The sequence below is a fragment of the Nicotiana tabacum genome, chromosome 16 (genome assembly GCF_000715075.1).
Source record: "Nicotiana tabacum cultivar K326 chromosome 16, ASM71507v2, whole genome shotgun sequence".
Taxonomy (NCBI): Eukaryota; Viridiplantae; Streptophyta; class Magnoliopsida; order Solanales; family Solanaceae; genus Nicotiana; species Nicotiana tabacum.
The window spans coordinates 140,167,630-140,187,850 of NC_134095.1; the positions used below are offsets into that span (position 1 = coordinate 140,167,630).

Here is a 20,221-nt window from a genome sequence, read left to right on the forward strand (position 1 = left end):
AATATACTGGAGATCAGTGCACATGTGTATGAACTTCCAGCATATTCACCTGGAACTCCAACACGCGGAAAGTTCCAATATAATATACTGGAGATTGGCGCACCGATGCTCCAATCTCCAGTATATTATGCTGGACCGGTATATTATACTGGAACTCCAGTATATTATACTAGAGTTCCAACATAAGTATACTGGAACTCCAGTATATTATGCCGGAGTATTTTTCGGATTTTGAACAATATTTTTGTTAAGATTTATCTTTGCATGAAAAGTGGCTAAATTTCAATTACTTTTGAAATTGTGGCTATTTTTGAATGACCACTTGTCAATCTAGTTATTTTTAAATTTCTCCCGGTAGATAATGGTGTAAATGAGGCCCAAAATTTAGAAACTACAGATTGCACAATATTACAATAAAATGAGGGGATTGCTACATAAATAGTTGGCCAAATTCAATGTACACTTTTTTAGCCGGTATTCATATATATATATATATATATATATATATATATTCCGGGATGGTTAGTTTAAGAGATTAGGTGAGCGATTATTTGGGTTATTTATTGAAGAATTAACCCGATTAGCTGTCCACTCATTTTCTTAAACTAAAATAGCAGGTGAAGGCATAATATATGTGTTATTTAGGTATATTATATGTATGATCGTGTATAATCTATGTATATGATTAGAAAAAATAAATAATGAATATGACTGTGGTGTAATTTAGAAGCCCAAACTTCTGGCCTCTTTAACTTTATTTGTAGTCCTTTCTTCGTCACATGTAAAAGTACGTGCTACATACCACCAACGCTTATATAAAATTAGTATAAGTACCAGTAATTGTAGCTCATACTCATCTTTTCCGATCCTCTATGTAATAAAATATTTCTTTTAAAAAAAATAAAGTACTTGTCACATCTTCATCCCTTTAATAATGTCTCCTTTTTGGTATATCAATGCTTTAGCAGGTTTTGTTTAGGAATATATACAATCTTTTTGCTCTAATTCTGGTCCCCTTAATCACAATAATTAAGTGAAAACCCACAATTTAATGGTCCCAATTATACATCTCAGGGCATTATTAAACTTGAACGCTTTAAACACGGTTGGATTTAAAAAAAATAAACAAAAGTTAGGACATTATAACATTCAAATGGATTTGTATATATCTAATATCATCCTACCTAATTCTTATGAATAAGGACTTACATATACCAACAGCTATGATATTGCATTTTATTAACTGATAAGTATTCCCCACTTCTATTATTATCTTTATCATTAAAACATTGATATCCATTTGATTGTCCTTCCATGTATTATAATAAGATTAACTTTAGATGTCCAAATGCAACTAAAATTAGACGGAATATTGCCTCAAATCATTGTCGTTGTGATCATTGATATTTATGTGAAATTAAGTTACTAGGAATATATCACTCAATTATTTTTTTCTGGGCTTAAATTTGACCAACCCAAGTTACTCGCTTATAGCTGAAGTATCTCATAAGAATAGACGTTCAAGAAAATCATGACCTGTCATATCACTTTTATTTGTTCTACTTTTTTTTGAGGACATACTCGGATACAACAAAAACAGCACAAGACATGTGGCAGGATTCCAACCTATGGCCGGCCTATCCCTGACCTGCTGGGTTGGGTGGCCGAATTAGCACCCCTTGTTGTCAAGACCGATATATAGCTGACGTGATTAGTAGTTTAATTTAGTGCAATTGAATAGAAAATTATTCTTGAACAAAAAAGTTAAAAGTTTTTGAAATAACAATTGAACTTTATGCATTAAAAGATAGCCCGACGCACAAAGTATCACGCGTTCAAAATCATGAGGAGTATTTTTTGATCATTTCTACAAACGTAAAGCCCCAATATGCATGGTATGAGTAAAGTTCGTACCCCAAAGGATGTGATATAGACAATGTACCCTAATATAATTATTAGTAGCTACTTTAATAGCTCAAATTTGTGACCTATAGATCATAAAGATACAACTTTACATATAGCAATTGAACTTTCTGCATTATGACTTTATATAATTGAATATAAAGTGTTCCTTACATGATAAAGGGCTTAACAAATTGCATATCCTTCACAAACAAAAAGTGCCCTAATGCAAGACTTTATCTTCAGCAGAAAGTGATTATGAGCACTTTAACAAAAGTATAAAGGCCAATTGTTACATGCACTATAGCTGCTATTATTGCTTTTGAGGCACCTGTTTCCTTCCAATCACTTTTTAGCCAACCTTTTGGGTCTTGTGTTTAGGATAAAGGAAGGAATCTTGAAAAAAGCATGGGTTAGGGTAAGAAGTAAGATCCAATATACAAAAGCTAAGATCACCAAAAGAAAGCAATTTACCCAAGTAAGAAGCAAGGGAGAAGAAGTTCTATCCACATGCACAAGATGTGCCTTATTTATTTACCACCTGCAAATGTCAAAGTAAAGAGGAACAATTATAATAGGCTCATTGCACATATGACAAATAAAATACTACTCCCTCCGTTTCATTATTTATTTACCACCTGCAAATGTCAAAGTAAAGAGGAACAATTATAATAGGCTCATTGCACATATGACAAATAAAATACTACTCCCTCCGTTTCATTTATATGACTTAGTTTGACTCGGCACGGAGTTTAAAAAAAAAAAAAGACTTTTGAAATTTGTGGTCTTAAAAGCTTAAGGGGTAAAAAGTTTGTGAGACCATGACATTTGTGTGGCTATAAAAGTTTCTCATTAAGGGTAAATGAATAAAATGAAATAATTTAAAGTTGAATTATTTCCAAAGTTAGAAATGTGTCATTTGTTTTGAAACAAACTAAAAAGGAAAGTACCACATTTAATATGAAAGGGAGGGAATACTAATTTTGCTGGAAAATGAGCTTCAAAGCTTGAACTTTCACTTTAATTCAATATATACAATTGTTTTCGTGAAGTGAAAGTTTTTTTGTTTTTATTAATGATTACAAATATACTGCCTTAGTATTACAAAAGGAATTAGCAGGGGTACGTGCAAAGTATACAATCATAAAATTGGACTGACACAGTTTTAATGAAATGACATAGACAATGATGATTCATATAGCCAACTTCAATTTGGTTCGACCGTAGAACCTTTATATTTATTCATTGCACCTTTAACAAGTGGCATATGAAGTATAAAAGTTGATGAGCATGATCAAGATAAAAAGAAGAGACTAATTACCTTTCTTTTCACAAAGCTTATTTAGAATCGAAAGGAAAACAATGAGGACAGCAACACCAGCTATGAGCCCAATTGTAATTGCAAGTGTCTTTTCAACATCTTCATCTCCTGCAATTATTTTATAAATATGGCTAAACTTAAGGAAGTACTCTCTCTACATTGTCAGATAAAACTGATCGGCAACTGAATTTTAAGTGTATAAAAATCATATCTATTTGGCATTGTAATAAAAATTGGTCACTTCTAATAGTTTGTTAGAAACTAGTGTTTGTTAAAAATTACTTCATATTGATGGAAATCTCACATTTATCAACTTAAATACTCCTATATATTTTGTAGATGGCAGGATGCGCCAAGTCTGGGCTGTGGTACTAACGCTTACACACGTAGCAAGTTACCTGATGGATCTTTCCCTTTAAAAAATTGAGTTAATATCGTGTGGGCTGCAATTTAACTATTCAATTTGCATATTGTATTTACTTCTATTTCCATTCTAGAATTTCGTCATTCATATACTTGAAATCTCGTCCTAACTTCACCTATTAGAACCAAAACTTGAATATATGAGTGGCATGGAATTTTCCTTTCCAAGTGAAATTTCCCAATATATGAAAGAGTGACCACTTTTTCTTTGTCATGACTTATAACGCTAAACTTCCTGGAAGTTCTCTTGCATTTGGAAAATAACAAAAGACCATATGCCTGGACTGCTTGAATCTTTCCTGGAAATAATGTACTCCCTTCATTCCAAATACTTTTCGATTTTTGAGAGTCAAACAAATTATTTCTTGACCCCAACTTTTTAATATGCATTTTAAATATTTTGAATTATTAATTATTGTGACTTATAATACGTTTATATAGTTTTCAAATATGTAAATTCTATTTCAAAGAACTTCAAGATTCTATGTTCGAAATTTTTGATTAAAGTTAAGACGTGTATTCTCTCGAAATCCGAAAATAACATTTTTTTGGAACAGAGGAAAGACATGATATTGATAATTTTTTCGAATGATATCTAACCCTTAAACTATGATCAAGTAATGATGCAATTAATTATGCTTAGCGTACGAATCCTCAAGGTTAATTACCTAATGAAATCCACAATTAAAGGTGGAAGTGATCGGTTCTTTAGTTCTAATTATTTCATTTTCAAGCAAATTTAAATATATATATATATATATATATATATATATATATATATATATATATATATATATATATATATAAAAGAAGGAATCAACCACTTCCTCAAACGATGAGAAAAAAGCTCTTACCATGATGATGTTTGTTGATCTTTGATAAAAGGAAGAAAGCAAGAATAGTAACACATACACTTTTTTTTCGTTTTTACAAAATTTGAGACGTACGTAAGTATAGTATAATGCAAATAAAGCAAAAAGGACATACAGAAAAAGACACTTTCTTCCCACCTCACCTATATGATATGATTAATACTAATAACTAACCTAAGAGAAGAAAACCGATACTTCTAGCAACCATCTATGATATATCTGCTTTCCCCCCACCCACACCCAAACACACACTCTTCTTTTCTAAACCTTTCTATACTACTTACGAAAATTAATTTAATTAGGAGTGATTTGATTGGAAAAAAGTTATTCCAGAATTAATTATTTCGGAATTAGTTATTTCGGTATTAGTTATTCCTCCTTTCTATAAGAATAAAAAAATACTACAATTTCGGAATAACTAATCTCGGGATTAATTATATCGTATTTTTCTACCAACCAAACATAGGATAAACTCCTTTTAAACTTAGTCCCGAAATTAATTATTCTTTATCAGATGAGCCCTAGGGTTGGGTAAATCACCTTACACCTAGCATAGTTACTCATCCAAAAAAAGAAGAAGGAAACCGTTATCCCTCCCAATAATAACGGTGGAATAACCAACAAATAATCGCTGTCAATAAAATTTTGTCAAATCCAAAAAACAAAAAGAATAAACTAGTCTATCATCCATCCTCATTTTCAATTTCAACTACCATCAACTTAAACAAAAGACTCACTTCGTCAAAAGTAGAAAACCAAGAGCTATTTTCCCAAAATTTTCCAACAATTGTCCAATAGGAACATTTTATTATGTGTTTAGGTGCTCAATTGGAATACGCCTTAATTCGAATAATTAAATAAAATATGCAGGCAAGTTTAAGGGGTGTTTAATAATTCGCCAAAAAGACAGAAAGAAGGAAAAATTAATTAAATTACCATGGACATACAAGCAATTTAACAATTCTACTACCATGCATGAAAACTTCGTATAACTTAGAAGAAAGAAATAAAAACTAATTAAACCATTAGGAGTTTATAATTTCAAATTTTAACTAACGTGAACCAAATAAGTAAACAGAAAGCCAAAAACCATGCACCACCCCCACCAGTCATGGTGGCGGAGAAGCTTACCGCTTTTAGAGGTGAATCCACGCTCCGAGAACCGCGCGTAGCACTTGGTCATAAACATATCTCCCCAAGGTGAGGACCCACACTCACTTTTCAGCTGTCTGATCGCCTCCGATAAGCAATCATCACACTCACTCACACTCAAATCTTGTGTACACTGCGCCACAGCCTGAATTTTCCCCGACCCGCCAACTCTAAAATATTGACCCTGTGGCACAGCTCCTAAATACGTTAATACGGCGTCGTTCCGAGTCAACATTTCATTATCATCCATAATCGACGGTCCACATTTGTGCATGACAACACCTTTGTCTTCCACACCTAGAAAAGAAACATTATCGTACTTCACGAAACACCCATCTAACTGCAACGCGCCGCCGCACGTGGTGGTGCATAGCGTCCCGACTCTGCTCACCGCCGTAGCCACGCATTTCCGGCAGTCGGAGTTTCCCAAGTCGCCTCGGCACTGAAAGAGGCCGTAAACGATGTCGTTTTGACTCGAACCAGGTAGAGAAATCTTGAAGTTGTTGAAATTTGCGTAAGATGCTGAGTTGACTAGTGAAGTTAGAAGCGAATTAACGTTTGACTCGTAAACTGTACCAGGATTGTATTTCTGCTGTGAACATCCGCCATAAACAAAGGATTGTATCGAAGCATTAGATTGGTACGTGAAAAACAAGAATATAATTATCATATAAACAAGAAGAACATGAAGAGAAAATTCTTTGACATACAGCTTCATGTTTAGTTTTTTCTTCTTGGTGGTTGAAGTAATGGGCAGTGTTAAATTATAAGTATTTTATATGTGATTAAAGTTAAAGAGGTATGGGAAATGGACCAAGGGTCTATATATATATAGGACGACGAGTATAATTAGGGCATGAAAAAAGAAGAGAAAAATGTAAGTCTTTGGCGTTTGGTATAGTGAGGGGCTATAGATAACGGATACAGTTTTTATGGACAGAGAAAAATAATACAGTGTAGTTGTGCTTTTGTTTAGAAGTAGTGTTTACAAAGGCATTTTCTCATTTTGGCTTCTAATGCTTTTTCTCGTGGCTTTCATTTTTCTTGTACTGTAAATGATATATATATATATATATATATATATATATATATATATATATATAGAACTTAGGTATAACCAAAAAATGATGTTTATCATATCATCAATTGATATTTAAATTTACCTATAATTGACTAATAAATGACCGAATTACATAAATAGTTCTACACCATTAGTGCATTAAACCTTTTCGTTGTATTATTTTTCATGTTTTTACATGTATGACTGTTCGCTCATATAATATTTAAAATTAAAAGAGGAAAAGACTAACTAACCGAAAATGCGATGAGGATCTGTTAAAAAAAGTAATCTATTTATTTTTTTATTAGTCCTCTGAAAAAGAATGACATATTTTTAAATTTAAAAATAATTCAAATTAAATTTTCTATTATACTTTTAATGATAAATTTTTATAGTCACACAAATGTTATCGTATGTTTAAGACTCGAAGTTTAAAACAATCGATAGCAACACATATACTATGACATATTTAAGACCAAAAAATTTAAAAATCTTTTTTTATTCTTACTGTTTACCGTGAAAATGGTAATAACAGTTAAATTTGTAGATGGAACTCTAAAAATACGTGATCTATTTCTATGCCAGTTGTTAGAGCAGTTGATGCTAGATATATGAAGATAAAGGATAAAAATGCGAACTAGAATAGAGTTGTGATCAAACCGAGGGGTTAGCTATCCGGGCCTCGGGCCAACCGATAAGGGCCTCGAGGTTGATGCTTGGGCTCAGGCTCGAGCTATCGGGGGTAACCGAGAAGGGAGTAACAGTTAGAATATAATTATAGGAGGCTCTTTACGCCGATATCGAACAATAAATGAAGAACAAGTATGAAAGAAATAAATGAGAGAGGTAGTCTCGAGCGAGTAAGTTAGAGAGAAAAGAAAGAGAGAGAGAGTTGTTATTGATCTTGTGTAGAACAGTTGGAGCAACCCCTTACAAAGTACCAATGACCCCCTTTACATAAGAGGGGGAATCCAAACATAGTACAAGATACATTAAATGATAAAAGCGGGACGGGACAACTAACTAGCTTCATGATGTAGGCGTAGACCAGCGTTAGACTAGCCTGGTAGACTTAACCGGCCCCGGATGCATTCTTCGAAAGCCTCCCGTGCTTGTCGGGGTTTCGGCCAACATTATCCCCAGGCCGGGTGTCGATAGATCTTGAGGGAGGTACCCGACCCAAGGTCTCGAGCCTTCGAGGCGATCTTCTGAAGTACCTTATCGACGAGAAATTGGTCCCCCTGAATTCGCTGTACACAGATAGTCTCCGCGTTTCTTAGATAGAAGCGATGAGAAACGATTGTGACATCTCATTCTATGGGATCCCATAATGACGTCGTGCTGATGACGCAAGCCTCCATGAATACCGAAATATTTCATCGTTTCACTTTTTCAGGGCCATCCGACACGTCGCGATTTCCTGTTCTTCTGGGCCATAATGCCGCCGTTGATTCAGCTCCCGTGAACACATTGAATTCGCCTGTCGTTACGTTTTTTGAGGGCGATAATGGCACCGTCAGTTATTTTGCCCTTCTTTTCTATAAATGGGGCCTTTTGTGATCAGTTTTTCATCCAAGTATCCTCCGATATCTATCCGTTCCTCCTTCTTGCTATTTTTACTCTTTGTTGTTTACCATGTTTGAGGCCCATGGCCTCAAGATTTTATGGCGACATCAGGCGTGCTATGGCCTATCTCCCGGATCTTCTCTGGTCGAACGAGGTTATGCTGCCTTTATGTTATTGTTGTTGTTGTTGTCGTCTCCGCTGGCTCGGGATGATGAAGTAGAGGACCAATTTCCTCCGACCCGAAGAAGTATTTGGATTATACACCGTGCTCAAGAGGGGGATCGGATTATACACCGCTTCTCACCCTCCTTCCTCAGCTTGGCGCATTACACCCCTTTTGGATTCCTTGGGGTATGGCGACATTATCTACTAACTATCGCCTCCCATGCCGGGGCAACGTCTCAAGAAGCGGCTTTATAATAGTAATATTGGCGGAGTTCATACTAGCCAGATTTTTTACCTAGCCACTTTTTGTCTCCTTTCAGCTTCTCCTTCGTCAATTTGCTCTTCTCCATCGCTTTCCCCTTCTACATCTTCCCTTTTGAAGATGCCTTTGCGGGAGGGTCGAGATGAGACTCTCGAGGGGATTAGGCTTGGAAGATATTGTCTTTGAGGTCGCGCGCTTCAGGAGATGATACCGAAGATGTCGCCATTGAGGACACACTTTTGGGAATATACTAGATTCTTAAGCTTTTGTTGTATGTATGATAACTAGAGATTTTGACGTGTTTCATGCTCTTTCTTGCTTACGCTTTGATTATAAATTCTTACAAAATAGTCCCAAAAGGCTCATAAGTTGTGCTTGATTGCAGGTTTTATCAACAAAGTGACGAGACGTCAAAGATCGGCTAAAAAGGAGTGAAACCTGCACAAGTACCAAAGACAAGACAACTCAGGACAAACAGACCTAAAGAGGCCGCAATACATTTTGTGTGGTCTGCACTAGGGAGATTCAGAGACCTGAATTTGAAGGCATCAAAACAGTGCAGCCGCAGTAGATATTGTACGGCCCGCACTGAAGACACAGCAACCGCACCACCATTTCATGCGGTCCGCAGAAGCAATGTTTAGAGAGATGTCAAGTGCCAGGGTTCAAGCCTGTGCGGTCCGCAGTCCATTTTGCGCGGACCACATTGGAAGCCTTTGCGGCCGCGGTCCATTCTGCGCGGTCCGCGGAGCCTGGGTTCAGAGAGTTGGAATTGCAGAGTCAAGAGCCTAGTGCGGCCGCACACCATTTTGTGTGGTCCGCACTGACCCCACATGGGCATTTTTGTTTAGTTTTTCCAGCTTAGTATAAATAGAACCTTTTTCCATTTTAGGGAATCAGATATTAGCTGCGCTCGTGAGAAGACCATCTGTAGCCATTTTGGGCATTTTAACTTAGTTTTAACAATAGAATCTCTGTATTTACTTTAGTGTTTAATTAATATGCCTTTATCTTCATCTATTTCTCTGTTCTTCTTTTCAAGCATGAGTAGCTAAACCCGTTAGCTAGGGTTGTGGCTCAACCCTAGTGTGGGTAATTGATGGGTATTGTGATTTAGGGCTAGATTGACTATGAGTGTTTGTTATTTGGGTCAATTTTGTGGTTTAATTTATGAATTGGTGATTGCAAACACTGATTTGTGCTAAGTTGACTTGGCTCTTCTTGAGAAAGAGAGCATAAGTCTCCAAAATTGACCCAACAAGGAATTGGGATGGACTCAAGAGAATTGATAGTCCCAATTAAAGGGTTAAACCTCGAGAGAGTAATTACCCCACTTGAACCCTAGTTTCTTGAGCAAATTTGCCTACCCATTTGGTCTTGAGAAAGTCAATTGGGCAAAATCACTCTCTCTACCGAGAGGTGTGAGAGTGGGTAAAATCGTGCAACAGTTATAGCATAATTCTCCAATCATGTCAATCGTTCCTTAGAAGCAATTACCCGTCAATTAGCCACCTAGGTGAAAGTCACTACCCTAGTGCCTTTTTATCCATTAGATACAACTTTTAGCAATTCTTGTTTAGCATAATCTAGTTGCATTTATAATTAGTAGTTGATAATAGTAGTTTGTTAAAGAAAAATAAAAAATGATTGGAAGTGATATTTGGAGCAAATACACAATTCCATTCTAAATATATACTTGACTCCATTCCTAGCTCCTTGAGGAAATCGATCCCGACCCACAAATCGGGTAAAAGCTATTTCGACCCTCTCTTCCTACTTTTTAGTAGTGCGGAGTAGGCTGCAATCACTTTTTGGCGCCGTTGCCAGGGAGTTAATGGTTTTGGCTATCTATTTAGTTAGTTTTGTGTATTGTTCTTCTTTCCTTCTTTGTTACTTACTTGTTTGTGTCACTACTCAGGTACCATCATGGCTTTAAACAATGCTAATGACCCTCTTGGAAACATGATAGCGGGGGAGGAGGTAGATGATCTTGAGAAAGATGAGGTGCCTCTTGCACCTCAAGCTCAACGGAGAGGCCGGTATGCCAATGCTAATCCAAATGACAATATTCCAGACCCTCTCCCGGTTCCTCCAAGAGTGGCTCCCAGAGTATTACCGAACCAGGGCTACGCAAGTGCTATTGTCCCACCCCGAATCTGGGCGGGCAACTTTCAGATAACCAATGTGATGTTGACCTTACTTGAGCAGCATGGGTACTTCACGGGCGCTGCAAATCAAAATGCCTACAAACATCTCAAGGGGTTAGTAGATACATGTTGGGGGAGCAAGCATACGAATGTATCCGAGAATGCGCTAAGATTAAGACTTTTCCTGTTCTCACTTCGGGGGAAGGCATTAGACTGGCTTGAGAGACTCCCCAACCATTCTATCACAACTTAGGATGAGTTGGCGGATAAGTTTATTGCCAAATTCTTCTCTCCTAGTCATATGGCGGCACTTCGAGATGAAATATTAGCCTTCAAGCAAGAGCCAACGGAACCTTTTCATGATATTTGGGAGCGGTATAGAACGATGGTGAGGGAGTGCCCAAATAATGATATGACCGAGGCCATGATCCAACAAACCTTCTACCGAGGCATAAATACTACAAATCAATGCATTGTTAACCAATTGGCAGGGGCAATTTTATGAAGTTTTCTTATGAAGAGGCATGTGAAGTACTTGATGAAATGGCGGACACTTCTTCAGCATGGCAGAGTAGAGCAAATGTGCCTCAAGGTGATCCTACGGTTATCCAGTTGCACAAGGAATTGCACGACCACGGGCAAGCTATAGCTGAGCTTACTACTACTATGAACCAATTGGCTAAGGCGCAGTGGCAACAAGTTTAGAATCCTCACCAAGTGAATGCCATGGAGGTGTTAGTATGCTTGTCAACAAGAGAAGCAAAATAAGGCAACAAAATCAAGGAAATTCTGAGCAATTTGTTGATGAATATGATGGGTGTCAAAATGATGGTTATGATGACCAAAGTGAAGAGGTACAATATATCAACAACTATCAAGGCAATAGAGACAACTCTTCAAATCAACAATGGCGACCCCAAGGAAATTGGGGCAATCAACAACAAGGTGGTGGCAATTGGAACAACAACAACCAAAACAACAATTGGGATAATCAAAACAACAACCAAGGCAATTGGAATGGAAATAACAACAATTGGGGCAACAACAATAATCAAGGTGGGTGGAACAACAATGGAAACCAAGGCAACCGGGGGGCAAGACTTTTAAAGGCCCCCAATGTACCAACAACTGAACAATCCACCCCCTTTCCCTTCTCAAGGTCCTAGTTCTTCTGGTAGTGATATGGGTAGAATTGAAATGATGTTCGAGCAGATGATGAAGAGGAATACGGATTTTGATGCACAGTTAGCTTCTCACAACACCTCTATCCGAAACTTGGAGGTGCAATTAGGCCAAATCTCTCAGTCATTGAATACTCGCCCGAAGGGTGCTCTACCAAGTGATACGATAGTGAACCCAAAGGGTAGGAACAATCATGTTATGGCGGTCACAATAAGAAGTGGGAGAAGCAGTGATGTGAATGCCTCTAAACAAAAGAAAGTCATGAATGATGATGTTGAGTTGCAAGATGACGAAGTCCCTTTGGTAGTTGAAGATGTGGTTGATGAAAATGTGAACAATGAAGTAAGGATTTATATTCAAGAAGTCGAGGTGGAAACTCAAAATGATGTAAACCCGTCTAAGGAACACATAATTGACATGCCGGAGCCGGTTGTGCCAAAAGCCAAAGTTCCTTTGCCAAGGCTACCTCCACCTTATTCTCAAAGGCTCACGAAGCAGAAGAATGATAATCAGTTTAAAAAGTTCATTGACATGATGAAGAGCTTATCTATTAATGTGCCTTTGGTGGAGGCACTTGAACAAATGCCGGGTTATGCAAAATTCATGAAAGACTTGGTTACAAAGAAGCATTCTATGGATTGTGAAACTATAAAGATGACTCACCAAGTTAGTGCTATAGTGCATTTAATGGTCCCAAAGCTTGAATATCCCGGTGTTTCACCATTCCTTGCACCATTGGAAGTGCGGATTTTGCCAAGGCTTTATGTGACTTGGGAGCTAGTATCAATTTAATGCCCTACTCGATTTTCAAAACTTTGGGTATCGGGCAACCTAGGCCAACCTCAATGAGACTTCAAATGGCGGATCGACCGATAAAGCGACCTTTGGGCATTATTGATGATGTGCTTGTCCGGGTGGACAAATTTATTTTGCCGGCCGACTTTGTCATTTTGGATTGTGAAGTGGGCTATGAGGTTCCTATTATCTTGGGCAGACCTTTCCTTGCAACGGGGAAGGCATTGGTTGATGTGGAAGTGGGTGAGCTCACTTTCCGAGTGGGAGATGAAAAGATTATTTTCCATGTTTGCAAGTCTATGAAGCAACCTAATAGCACCGAGGTGTGCTCATTTGTAGACCTTGTCATAGCTATGATTGTGGATGATACCAGTGCTATGATCAACATGGAGGATCCTCTTGAGGCCGTGCTATTAAATCTTGATGTCAATGAGGATGCAAGTAGAGTGGAGTGCGTGAATGCCTTACATGGGATGGGCTCTTATTCTTATGAGCCTAGAAAATTGTCTTTGGATCTTGAAAACCGGAAAACTCCACCAACAAAGCCATCAATTGAGGAGCCACCAGTGTTGGAGTTGAAACCACTTCCTCCACACCTCAGGTATGAATTCTTGGGTCCAAACTCTACTTTACCAGTTATTCTTTCTTCTTGCCTTACTAACATGCAGGTTAAGGCCACTTTGGCGGTGCTTCAAAAGCGGAAAAAGGCATTTGGATAGACTCTAGCTGATATTGGGGGAATAAGCCCCACATTTTGTATGCACAAAATTATCTTGAAGGATGTTACAAAGCCTTCCTTGGAGCATCAAAGAAGATTGAACGAGGCTATGCAAGAAGTGGTGAAGACAGAAATGATCAAATGGTTGGATGCCGGGGTTGTGTACCCCATTTCTGATAGCTCATGGACTTCTCTGGTGCAATGTGTACCGAAGAAGGGTGGTATGACTGTGGTGACCAATGACAACAATGAACTTATTCCTACTCGGATAGTCACAGGTTGGAGGGTTTGCATGGACTACCAGAAGCTAAACAAGGTGACCCGAAAGGACCATTTCCCATTGCCATTCCTAGACCAATGCTTGATCGTCTCGCGGGGCGTGCTTTTAATTACTTTTTGGATGGGTACTCGGGGTATAATTAAATCTTAATTGCCCTGGAGGACCAAGAGAAAACCACCTTTACTTGTCCGTATGGAACCTTTGCTTTCTCTCAGATGCCGTTCAGATTGTGTAATGCTCTGTGACATTCCAAAGATGCATGATGGCTATTTTCACCGACATGGTGGAAGATATATTGGAGGTCTTCATGGATGATTTCAGTGTGGTTGGTGGTTCCTTTGAAGAATGTTTGAGAAATTTAGATAGAGTATTGGCCCAAAGTGAAGATACAAACCTCGTACTCAATTGAGAAAAATGCCATTTCATGGTTGAAGAGGGTTTAGTGTTGGGTCACAAAATTTCAAAGCATGGAATTGAAGTTGACAAAGTCAAGATAGAGGTGATTTCAAGGCTTCCTCCCCCCATTTCTGTCAAAAGGGTGAGGAGTTTTCTTAGGCACGTGGGTTTTTACCGGAGGTTTATAAAAGATTTTTCAAAAGTGGTAAACCCCTTATGCAAGTTGCTAGAAAAGCATGCAAAGTTTGTGTTCGATGAGAGATATATGCAAGCATTCGAGCTTCTCAAGCTTAAGTTGACCACTACCTCTATCATTACCGTACCAAATTGGAGCTTGCCCTTCGAGCTCATGTGTGACGCAAATGACGTTGTGGTTGGGGCTGTTTTAGGTCAAAGGATTAACAAGATGTTTCATATGGTGTACTATGCAAGCAAGACCATGAATAAGGCTCAAAGGAACTATATAATCACCAAGAAAGAGTTGTTAGCTATAGTATTTTCAATGGAAAAGTTTCGGTCGTATCTTATAAGGGCCAAGGTCATAGTGCACACCGATCATGCCGCTCTTAGGTACTTGATGACGAAGAAAGACTCCAAGGCAAGATTGATGCGATGGCTGTTACTACTTCAAGAGTTTGATCTAGAAATTATGGACCGGAAATGTAGTGAGAACCAAGTGGCGTTCCACTTGTCTCGTTTGGAGGAGTAGAGGAGTCCTTATGATGGCCTTGAGATCAATGATTCATTTCCCGATGAACAACTCCTTGCGGTGTCAATGAATGATATGCCATGGTTTGCCGATGTTTCCAATTACCTTGTGACTGGAGTAATCCCGTGTGAGCTCTCTTCTAACCAAAGGAAGAAGCTCAAGCGGGATAGTTTGGATTTTTATTGGGATGAGCCATACTTGTTCAAGATTTGCACGGATTGTGTGATTCATAGATGTGTCCTGGAGGAGGAACAATTGAGTATCTTAGAGGCTTGCCATTCTTCACCCTATGGTGGCCATCACGGTGGGGTGAGGACCTCCTCGAAAGTTCTTAGTTGTGGATTCTATTGGACCACCCTATTCAGAGATGTGGGTGATTTTGTTAAGAGGTGTGATGATTGCCAAAGAGTGGGTAGAATTTCAAAAAGGGATGAGATGCCTCTCAATACCATTCTTGAAGTGGATATCTTTGATGTTTGGGGCATCGATTTCATGGGTCCATTTGTTAGCTCTTGTGGGAATACTTACATTCTCGTGGCGGTTGACTATGTCTCAAAATGGGTTGAAGTAGTGGCTTTGTCTAACAATGAATCCCAGAGTGTTGTTGCATTTATTAAAAAGAGCATTTTCATAAGGTTTGGCACTCCTCGTGCCATTATTAGTGATGGGGGGTCTCACTTTTGCAATAAAGCTTTCGACACATTGCTTTCCAAGTACGGTGTCAATCATAAGGTTTCGACCCCTTATCATCCTCAAGCTAGTGGTCAAGTGGAAGTCTCCAACAGAGAAATCAAAAGTACCTTGTCAAAGACAGTCAATGCAAATAGGACCAATTGGTCGAAGAAGTTGGATGACGCTCTATGGGCTTATCGGACGACTTATAAAACTCCGATTGGGTTGTCTCCGTATTGGTTGGTGTTTGGGAAAGCATGCCATCTTCCGGTTGAGTTAGAGCACAAGTCCATGTGGGCTTTGAGGAAATTGAATCTTGAATGGGATGTTGCAGCTAATCTTCGTATTGAACAACTCAATGAACTCGATGAATTTAGATTCCATGCCTACTCCAGTTCATCCTTGTATAAGGACAATATGAAGTACCTTCATGACAAATATGTTCGTGGAAAGGAGTTCAACGTAGGTGATTTGGTTGTCTTATTCAACTCCCGGTTACATCTGTTTCCGGGAAAGCTCAAATCCAAATGGAGTGGACCGTTTGAAGTTATGTTTGTGACCCCTTTTGGTGCTCTTGATTTGAAAAATAAAAATGGTGAAATCTTTAGAGTTAATGGGCACCGGGTAAAGCATTATCTTTGAAAGTTTGATGACAACCACGTGGTGGCGCTCCTTCATCTCAAGTGATGTGGTGGTAACATGCATCGTGTCGCGAGTTTAAATCAGGCGCTTTTTGGGAGGCAACCCATTGTTTTTCTTCTTGTTTTCTTTGATTTTATTTGTAGTATAGGATTGATTTTTGGGCTAACTGGTTGTGAGATGTTGCAGGGATTGTGTTGATGCAGTGCAAGACATAGTGAAGAAAATGTTCAGTCTCTGAAGTTGCCAGTGCGGCTGCACTACACTTTGTGCGGTCCGCACTGGTGAAGGACAAAATGATACCTCTCTGATGTTTGTCACTGCGGCCGCACTATACTTTGTGCGGTCCGCGGTGGAACACTGTGACCGCGGTCTGTTTTGTGTGGACCGCAGTGGGATACTGGTCCAAGCTTGATCATAACAGCCCAGTCCGGACTGCGATCCATTTTATGCGGTCCCCTTTTACCTTTTTCATAATTTTAACTCTCAGAAGCATAGAGCACTATTCATCTTCCTTTATTCTTGTAATTAACTACTTACATCGATCAAACCTCACTTTATCTAACAACTGGTAACATAATTTTCCATTTTCTTGTGTCAATTCTGTCAATTTCATTTTATTTTCAATTTTTCTTAGCTTATAATTCTTGTTCTTCCCCTAATTAGTTCGCTATCTGGGTTAGATTAGTTGTAATGCTGATTCATGAGGACTTAATGAGTTTTATGGACTGGGTAAATATGTAAGGACATAAATTAGCAAAAGTTGAACTTAAAAGCAATAAGAACCCTAACTCAGTGCCACTGCTGGGCGCCCTGTGCGGACCGCGGTCACTTTTGTGCGGTCCGCAGTGACCTAGTGCGGTCCGCGGTACCACTTTGTACGGACCGCGTCGACAAACTTCAGAAAGATTACTCTTGGTCAGTGCGACTGCACTACATATTATGCCGTCCGCACTGGCCTAGTGCGGCCGCGGTACCATTTTGTGCGGGCTGTACTAGGTCAAATTCAGAGGAAGAGTAGTCTGAACCCTATCCCTGTGCGGACCGCGGTCGTTATTGTGCGGTCCATGGTGGTCCCTGTGCGGCCGCACTCCATTTTGTGCGGTCCGCACTGGGCTGTTTCTACAACTTTTCAATTATGTCTCCAATCCTTTCTGCATAAATGTTGCCCATTGCTTCTATTGATACCAAAAATGTAAGATGATTGTGTTTGAAGATAATGTTAAACAAAGAGGAAAAGGCTCCAAACAACCCGGCAGAGGTGATTCCTCTCGGGGAGGGAAGAAAAGATTGGTTAAACTCACTCCCCAGGCTCGTCAAAATATAAAGAAGATGAGAAAGGCAATTAAGGCAGCTGAAAGAGCCTGCGATCAGTCGGGGAGTGAGTATGTGCCCTCCCAAGATATTTCTTCAGACTCAGTACCAACATATTTCCACTCAAGTTTCAGATTGACAGATAACACTCCTCCACCATGACCTTATGCCCAAGCACCAGAGCATTTTCTACTGAGTCGTCTGAGGGCTCAGTAGCCGGCAGTGGTGAATACTCCACCTCCCCCACAACTTCATTATCTGGGGAGGGTGCAGATAGAGGTAAGGAGTAAGTGCAAGGGGTTGAGGAGGTAGCTGAGGGTGGTGAGCCTCAGGTTGGGGGCATTGCCCGAACTAGAAAACCCGAAGTTTGGGAGGATAAGTTCATGAGCCAGGTGGTGTACCACAAATTTAGGGAGTGGTGGCCGGTGAGAAAATTGATATCGGAGTGGAGTTTCATTGACAAAGATTTTTTACCCCACAACCCTGACGTGCATAGACAATTCAGAACGAGAGTGGGTTGGGAGCACTTTTTAGATGACTGTGTGGATGCCAATGAACACTTGGTCAAAGAGTTCTATTGTAATGTAGCCCACATCATAAAGAGTTCCAAAGTGACCAAGGTTCGAAACCTCAAGGTATTGTTTGACGGGAAGTCGCTCAACGAATACCTGGGTTTCAATGAGGAAGATGAGTCTCTTTATATGGCAAAGCTGGAGATGGGCAAGAAGGTTCGTCCATGGTTAGCTCAGTACTTGGCAATCCCAGGTACCGTTCCGGAGTGGCTGACTGTTGGGGTCAAAATACTACGGAGGACCCTAAACTTTGAGGCGAGGGGTTGGGAGACATTTGTGTGCAGCCGATTAGACCCTACTACCTATGACCAGACACTTCCTCTCCACCGGGCTGTTTTGGTTGCTTCCATTATGGTGGGGTACCCCATCAATGTAGGGAATGTGATGTCCCGGATCATTTCTATAGTGGGTGATGAGAGCGACCGAAACTATCCATTCCCCAACACCCTTACTATATACTTCCGGGACTTGCAGGTGGACAAAAGGCCATACGACATCAAGGTCAAGGCGACAACCCCGTTCTCTTAGTATAGCGTGAAGGGGAATGACAACCATTAGGATAAGAACTACAAAGCCCCTGCTTCTGCCTCAACTGGCCAGTTTGAAGAGCCAGTTGCGGTAGAGTCCCCCGCTGAGCCTGCCTCCACTTCTGCTGAGATGCCTCCCGGACCTTCCACATCTTCAGCCATTCCTCCTAGCCCTTCCATATCAGCAGGCCTGGAGATCCCATCTTCCCGGGCCCATCCTCTCACTGCCCACCGATTGAGTCAAACGCTTCAGAGTATCAACAACTGGATGTATACTGCTTCATCCAAGTTGTCCACCTTGACCACCACTATTGCAGCTCAGTCGGCACCTTAGCCAGCATAGGTCCCACAATCCATTGAGGATGCTTTGAAAGAGATTCTTGAGAACCAGAAGAAAATCCTCACTACCCAGGATGCATTGGCAAAGGCAGTTGATTCGCATAGCAAGGCTCTCAAGGAGCTTGCTAAGGAGCATAAGAAACTGCGAAAGAAACAGGCCTCCAAGGAGTCCGTGAAGGAGCTGCAGGCGGATGTTGACAAGTTGAAGGCAGACCAGCTCCCTTTAGACCTATTGTTTGAGGACCCAGTTCCAGCAGCTGAGCCACGGCCGGAGTAGTCACAACAACCTCCAAAGAGGAAGAGGATGATTCCTAGAGCTGATGATGCTATCATCCAGTTGGCGGACCCAGCAGAGACTTCCTCCAGTCAGTCATAGGGTGTACCACATCCAGAGCCTGTCCAGGTCCAGGCCCAAGTCCCAGCAGCTAAGCAGCACGACACCAGGAACCAGTCTGAGGTTCCCAAGCACACAGAGGACCCAGGGACCATCCATGATCCTATGCAGACCGACAGGGCTTATGGAGTCTTCATATCCTTTTTATATTATTTTTTATGCTTATTTGGACTAGTTGGTATTGGGGACAATGCCAGCTTTTATTTGAGGGGGTGCGCCCTACATTTTTGGATGACTGTATATATTGATTCATTTTATGCTTTCTTGATTTTCACATTTGGTCTGTATATAATTTGATATTTAGTTACTTTTATCGCATTTTTCATCTTTCTTTGGGTCTGTATATAAAGTTACATCATTGTATATATTCATCCCAGTTATATATTCAAATCCCCTATTGTATATATTCGTTCTATTTTCGCAAAATTTTTCCGTTTTTAGCTTCTTATTTATGTTTGTAGCTTTTGTTTTGTTTTGGATGTTTTCAATAAGCCTTTGGTTTTCTTAATCCCACGTTTCTTTCCAAAGGTGGAGTGTTGTGTGAACCGGGTGGCTCTTCCCAATGATGGATGGCGTGACAATCTTCTTAAGGGTTTGAGTCCGTTTTTGTTTTTAGTAGTTTATAGTTAAGGTACCTCAAGCAAAGCTTCACTTAGGCCTAGCATATTTGCCTTTGATCCCATGGTCAAAGACAAAATGTTGTGTTAGGATGGTGAAAGTTGTGACCTTGAGACTCTTGTGTTGACCGATAATCATCAAGTGGTTTTTCGGGACCATTGTGTGATCAAATCGTATCTAAGGTCGTTGTGGGCCC

The 20,221-nt window shown here is 39.7% G+C and overlaps 1 protein-coding gene across 3 annotated transcripts; it reads right to left on the reverse strand.

Moving 5' to 3' along the window:
- Window positions 1–2,010: 2,010 nt before the first annotated feature.
- On the reverse strand, window positions 2,011–6,625 carry LOC107791378 (plasmodesmata-located protein 6). Of its 3 annotated transcripts, XR_001649252.2 has the most exons (4): window positions 5,650–6,624; window positions 3,224–3,331; window positions 2,377–2,443; window positions 2,011–2,298 (listed from the first exon to the last, which is right to left on the reverse strand). XR_001649252.2 is itself a non-coding variant. In XM_075233380.1 (3 exons), the coding sequence occupies exons 1-3, from the start codon at window positions 6,386–6,388 to the stop codon at window positions 2,530–2,532; spliced, it is 858 nt and encodes a 285-aa protein (XP_075089481.1). In that variant the 5' UTR covers window positions 6,389–6,625; the 3' UTR covers window positions 2,011–2,529. The 3 variants fall into 3 exon arrangements, 2 of the variants coding, with proteins under 2 accessions (XP_075089481.1, XP_016468917.1); XM_075233380.1 differs by having other exon boundaries at window positions 2,011–2,540; window positions 5,650–6,625; XM_016613431.2 differs by having other exon boundaries at window positions 2,011–2,443; window positions 5,650–6,623.
- Between the last annotated feature and the right edge of the window lie 13,596 nt (window positions 6,626–20,221).

Coding starts and splice junctions, on each gene's coding strand:
- LOC107791378 (XM_075233380.1), bottom strand. CDS start 6,388: ATGAAGCTGTATGTCAAAGAATTTTCTCTTCATGTTCTTCTTGTTTAT. Junction 3,332..5,649: donor TGGATTCACCTCTAAAAGCG/GTAAGCTTCTCC, acceptor AAATAATTGCAG/GAGATGAAGATGTTGAAAAG.